We start from the raw sequence: 6,668 nt of genomic DNA on the forward strand, positions 1-6,668 counted from the left end.
AGGAACTTCAACTGTAAAAATCTCACTTTCTGGAGGTTTGGAAAGATCTGCTTGAGTCAACTTTCCCATAAAACCTCTTCAGCATCAAGCAGGACTACATGCATTCAGTCATGGCAGAGAGCACACAAATGGGAGAACTGATGTTCTGTGATTCTATAAACATTGTTTTATGGTTGCAGAATATATGGAGAATTGGAACATCTTGATACTGGAACATGTCTGCAAATCTGGGAAAACTCAGAACAGTGAAATAATCAGGACAAATTAATTTCTCAGAAGAAATAAAACTGTGTCAGTTGGAGAATACAATTGCTGCATTCAAGAGCACAAAATTTTCAGAAGAAAGACTGATTGCCCGGGTATGTTTTTCATTGTCTTCAGTGGATAAGGCACATATTGATTCAGTCAGAAAAAGGAAGATTTAGACTGTCTATTTGGGAAAGCTGCTTAATAAAATGTGTTATAGGATTATTTGGCTGTGCTCTGATGTATGATGTGATTAGGGCACAACATTTACATGCATTATGCTTGTAAAACTAAACTGCTGCTAATTACTTAGGCAGTGGTAGAAGTACAGAACAGCCTGCTGAGGACAGAACATTTTATATTTATAGGAAGCTTGAAATTATCCTGCAGTTTACTAAAAGGTCATGTTTAGTGATCCCAGGAACAACTCAGCTGCTGTGTCCCAGGGAACAGTATAGACATACCACTTTACATTACTGTACTTTCTGAGATAGTTGTTATTCTTAGGACAGTTTTACAATTCAAAGGCTGAAATTAAAAGACCAATAACTTAAAAGACAGAAATAAACTTGGCAGGTGTGTGGAAGGAGGAAGAAGTGCAGACCTTCTCTAACACACTCCCAAGTTATCAACAATACTGAAAGCTGAATCTTCACTTACCAGTAGATTCTCCGGCTTGATATCCCTGTGGACAATGTTCAGGCTGTGAAGATATTTGATGGCACTGGCCAGATTGTAAAGCATCCCACTGGCATCCCGCTCTGTGTATTTGTTGGTGGAAGTAATAGCATCAAAAAGATCTCCTCCCTGGAACAAAATAACCATGGGATATGAACAATACGGCTTGTGAAACGATTGAAAAATTTAGGGAAGATCATGGAACATCATTTATAGAGGAGGGGAGGAGCAGCAGTTCCCTTGTAGCTATAAAGTGGGTGCTGTGATGACATCCCCCATAACGGCAGACAAACAGATGAGTAATTCAGAACCATTTGTCATGGCTGAGTTGGTCAGCCAAGAGGCTGAAGTCTCTCCTGCAAACCATTCCCACTTGCTGCTGCTTTTGTAACATGTCCAGTATTTGCCAACCTGTGTGTTCAGAGGCCCTGTTACAAATTTCTGGCAGGACTACATACTTGCCTGTCATAATGCCATGTACCAACCCTTGCCACTCTTCATTACAATCACAAAGAGACTGACATCAAATACTTGCCCAGTTCGTGACTGAACCTCAGAAAGATGAAGGAACTCTGAGTAAATTCAAACCAGCTACCTGTCCTCACTAGTATCCTATTTTAAAAGTTTGTTTCCATCTTATAAAGCTTTGAAAACATGGACTTTAGAAACCACTTTCTCTAAACAAATTGTGAAGTCATGTGATGCTTCTTGCAGCTAATACTGAAGACCTTTCCAGCATGTATGTCAGACAATGATACTGGAAGACACTTAAGAATGAGTATTACTATTTCACCCCAGCTACAAATACAGATGGCAACTCATGCCATTTCCAGCTCATTGTGCTGCCTAATTCAGTGAAAAGCTATTGCCAGTGAAAGAAAAACAAGAAAACAAGAGATAAAGAAGAAAAGAAGGAAACAAGGAAAATTAAGTGGAAGTCCTCAAAGTTGAAATTATCTTCACCAGGATCTGAGGCAGCCATGACATTTGTACTCTATTTCCAGAGGTGAGCTGGCAAGTAGAAAGAAGAACATATAAGTGCTGGAGAAAGACAAAAAAGTAAGTTTAAAGATGAGATTGAGGACAAAGCTTGACAGAGTGGATGAAAAACCAAACATCTTTTGAAAGATACTGCTCTGAGGTATTGAGCATTTTGCCAAATTAAAGCAGCACCATAAAGAAAACACAGTCCAAGAACAACAAAAGAAAGAGGAGGGAAAGGATAATTCTGCTAAAACAATGCAAAAAAAAATCCCCGCTGCAGTCAAAACATCAAGAAAAAATTATCACAGGGGACTGTACTTCAAAGAAAAAATAGAAATTTTCTGAAGGCAACAGAGGAATCCCAGCTTTGCCAACTCTCATGATTTTATCAATAACATCAAGAAATTTCCTGGGTTTTTTAAGGTTCAATTCCAGAGTAAACACGTTTTCCACTAAGAGAAGGGAGGGGGAGTAAAAAAAATGAAAATTTCCTGGAATCATGACTACAGAGAAAAGGGTAGGAAAAGAGAACCACCAAAGACTCAAACCTGGCAAATCAGACTTTACTTGTTAAGAAAAACACCCCAAACAAACTATTAAAGTGTTTGCATTGTTGAGGTGCAGCTGAAGTCTGCCAGGGCAAGTTTATTCCCACTATCGATGCAAAACCTCAGCTCCTAGGAAACTGCTTACAGCCAGCCATTCTCAAATCTGGACCACATCAAACCTCTTGCTCTGGCTGGTGACTGCTCAAGATACATCAAGATACATAGTGTCAAGGGAAAGGCAGAACAAAAGGCCAAGCTAAACCAGATAGAGGATTAGAGAGAGAGAGGCCAAATATTTGGCAAAAGTACAATACCATGTACTTCATGGCATTATCTGATCCCTAAGTATTAGATATCAGCATGTGGCAAAGTATGTGAGATAAATAATCTATCTTCCCTAAGCTCCTTCCTGTGAAACCCCTGTACCAGCTGCTTTTTAACATGAGGTAGTGGATTAGACAGATCTTTGGTCTTATCTAATATGTTCCAGATGCTCAGGAGAAGTGTCAATAACATCAGCAAAGGATCTGCCTCCAAACAAAGAACATAGACTGAGCTCAGATACAAGGGGCAAGAAAGAAAGAAGCTGAACCTTAAGAAGAAAAGAAAAAATTTTGGCTTGAAGTCAGAAGAAAAGTAACAAATGTTCATGCACAGGAGAAACAAACTCAGAAAAAGATACAGGCTACAGAGCAATTTAACAGACACTCAAACCAACCTGAAGCAGAATAATTTTCCCCATTTAAACTGTCTACTTTAGTTGCAAAAGTTTCTTACCAGGTAGCCCGCTAAGAAAAGCCAACATACATTTAGCCTGCAGGATTCTCTGCAGTTAAAAGAGAGGTCATATCCTGGAAAGAGTTAACAGAGCTGACAGCTATATCAGGCAGAATTGTTTTCAGACATCCCTCTCCCCAAAGAGCACTTTAACCTGCAAGGTTCTGCTAAGCCGATTCACACAGCAGGTCACTATCATTTATTCAGGCACAAGGGGTGAGTTCAGGATGACATTTCAGTCTTAAATCCCCTGTTCTGGAGTGAAATGGGACCAGCAACATCTGAATGAAGTTTTTATCATCTGCACACATGAGGAAGTGTACTTGGAACTACAGTAACCAATTATTTATTTATTACCTTGTTATGTAAATGATATGATCTCTCTTTTCTTCTGCAAAAGTGAAATCATATCCTGGTGCAGTAAAAGAAACTCTGCAATAAATCTTGCTTGTTAAATTGGCCAAACCCCTGTTAGGTTTGAATAACAATTTTGTTTCGCTGTGTAAAAAGGCAATGTGCCAGAAACCAGGTCCTTGCTTCCTTTTACAAGCACCACTTGCAATGTGTTTATATTTGTATTTATGAAGTGCTTTTTCTTACACTTTACAAAGCAATGAATGGCCTATCTGCCACGAGGTGAGGGCAGGATTTGCAGCAGCCACTTATGTCAAACATGTTACTGCCAATTAATGCAGGGTGGTATTAACTGAAACCGGACTCTGCAGTATCAAGCCTTTTCTCTTTGTCTTTCTTTTCTGTCTGCGAGTTTGATTTAAAGTCAGGTCTTCAAAAGTCAGTCAATAACAGATGGTTAATCAATTCTAACAGTGCATGCTATGAAATGGCAACAGTCAGCAATTGGTGAATTAACAGTTAATGTCTTTCCAGAAAGACCTTTCCTGGTGCCCATAGAGTGTAACATGATTTTTTTTCCCAAATAAATGTGAAGGAATAGATATTTGCTTCAAAGAAACAAAGTTGACTTCCCAGAATCAGGATCTTCTAAATTTGTTCTATTATTCCACATAAAAGCAAAGAATATTAAAACAGTGCTCTCTAGGATATGAGAAGTACAGAGACGACTATAAAGCCCTTCCATAGCATAACTAAAAGCATAAATATCTCAATATGTGCAGCAATCCTGAGGAGTAAAGAAGAGTACAAGAAAACAGATTTTCCCAGAAAGTGAATATAGGGTATAGTTTACTTTATATACATCTTTTAGGCTAGTTATTTTCTGAGAGTTGTCGGTCTCCTCCTCTCTCATTTAGCTGAGTAGGACTTCGATTAAAAATCCATTGGAGACTATAGTTTGCACATTTTTCAAGCATGAATAGCACAGCAGGTTGCACCCATAAAACCAGCTATGTGCTTACATGTTGGCAGGTTAGACAAAGCACAGCTTTTACTTCTTAGCATGCCTCATGGGGCCAAGATGAAGGATTTGTCAATGCAGGCTGACACTGTGGCTACATTAGATTACAACACTGGCGAGAGGATTGAGGTACCTTTGAACAAGCTCTCACGGACACTGGAAAAAACTCACAGTAGCATGGATCTCAGAGTGCTCACTTATCATAGAATAGAGCAGTAATTATGATTAAAATAGTGTGGATGGCTGATGGTATCTGACCTCAAGCTGTGCTTTTTCACATTGCATGCCTGAGAGTGAGAGAGGGCTGTGAAGAAAGTGGGGAAATTATTCTGGGACTGGTTACACAGAGGGATTCACAGCGTGAAGGAGTGCCAGTATTTTTCTTTTTTTCTAAGGATTTAACCTCTCCATCAGATCAAAAATAGGGATGCTCCTGTCAGCTCCTTGCCACCAGCACTTCCCAGTGTGCTTACTCAGAGCCTGGAGGTGGTGGACAGTAGAGTTAGTGGGACAATAAGCTGCACAGCACCACTCAAGCCAAGTAGGGCATCTGTCAGGCTCAAGCCTAAGGGGACAATGTTGCCATGTCCTAAGCTGTGGGCATGGCCTAAACTTCTCATGCATAACAAGACTGTCACAGACTGCCAAGAAGACAGGGAAAATCTGTGTCCATCCACCCATGATGAGTGGGAACATGGCTTGTGTCACCAGTGCTGCCACAGAGCATGGGAGATAATGGAACAAACAAACAAACAAATCTTCTCATTCTCCTTGCTCATGTATTTCACACCAGAGACTGAGAAGTTCTTTGAGAAACATTTGGACCTGGGATCATCCTATCTAACATTTCAATGAGGTGCCTACATTAAGGGCATCCCCTAACCTCCACCTACAACCAGAGCAAAGCAAACAACTCTGCTTGCCAAAAATCAATTTCTCTCATGACCTCTGGTGGTGCCTGTTTCCAACCATGGATACAGATGATGTCAACTGAAGGGGACCACACTCTTAATTTAAGATAAGTGGAAGTGATCTGGTTGCCAGGGTTCAGAGTGCCTGATTTGCTCATAAATGTTAAGCATGCATATAAAACCGGCCTGCACACAAAAGCTGCTGCTGTACAGCTTTATTGTCATGTTTGTCCTTAAACATTTAAAACTGGATTTCCTAGATGTAGGCATGATGGGCTGCCCCAGGAGAACGTGCTGATCACAATACAGAAATGGAGGTGGCTGCTGGAAAGATTTCCTTCCCACAGAATAGTTGAGGAAGGAAGGAGAATCGTGAATCCCACTAGTGAACTGAAAACCAGGTGTATCCTGTTAAAGTATGTAGGAGGACAAGACGTCCTCAGAAGTTTTCTGTTCAAATTTGCACAATTTTCTCAAATGTATTTTTACCACCATTTATGCACAGTCACATACTTGTGTATTAGTACCAGAACTGAGAGCTAAATTCCTATTTCTTGCATTGCAGTGTTGACAGTATGGGGGCAAGAGATAACCTGGTTTGAGTTTCATAATTCAGTTTGAATATGTAATTCCAACAGAGAGTGAAATAATTGCATAAGATCTGGAAGTTACTATGAAGAAATAAACAGGGTCCAAAATATAAAATATTGCATTTGCAAACACACATCTCAGAATAGAACCATGCTTTAAATAGAAAGTTTTTCTCTTTCACTTCTCCCTTCCTTCAGCTAAAATTTAGATTGCTATCAAGGAGGAAAGTCTGACACTGTGTTAATATAAATCTGTAGAGAGAAGAGACATGTAATATTGTTTAAATTGAACATAAATTAAGAAAGATTAATTAAATTCTTGTATCAAAGAATTTTGCATTTTGAAGGCTGGCATTTATGGCTATTTGGACTGGTGTGTTTTCAATTCACCTCAAGGCAGATGCATTTTTTAAGACAGAATTTTTTTAAGAGACTTCTTTTGAGGAAGCAAATAAAACTGGTGATTTCCAAACTACTGTCCACAGAACACTTCCGAGTGTGGCTTACAGAAAGTTAGACAAACATTTGAAATATTTGAAAGCATCCATCTTTCAGCAGG

General features: G+C 39.5%; 1 protein-coding gene across 1 annotated transcript in view; it reads right to left on the reverse strand.

Annotated features, from left to right (window-relative positions):
• Positions 1–906: 906 nt before the first annotated feature.
• Positions 907–6,668, reverse strand: part of LOC103800196 (serine/threonine-protein kinase DCLK1) — a gene marked incomplete at its 3' end in the record, with an annotated part of 31,462 nt that continues 25,700 nt past the window's right edge. Inside the window, exon 7 of the mRNA XM_009072567.1 lies at positions 907–1,053. Coding sequence (XP_009070815.1) covers positions 907–1,053 — 147 coding nt within the window. The remainder of the gene's footprint in view (positions 1,054–6,668) is intronic.

The sequence above is a fragment of the Acanthisitta chloris genome, unplaced genomic scaffold (genome assembly GCF_000695815.1).
Source record: "Acanthisitta chloris isolate BGI_N310 unplaced genomic scaffold, ASM69581v1 scaffold8774, whole genome shotgun sequence".
NCBI classification, from domain to species: Eukaryota; Metazoa; Chordata; class Aves; order Passeriformes; family Acanthisittidae; genus Acanthisitta; species Acanthisitta chloris.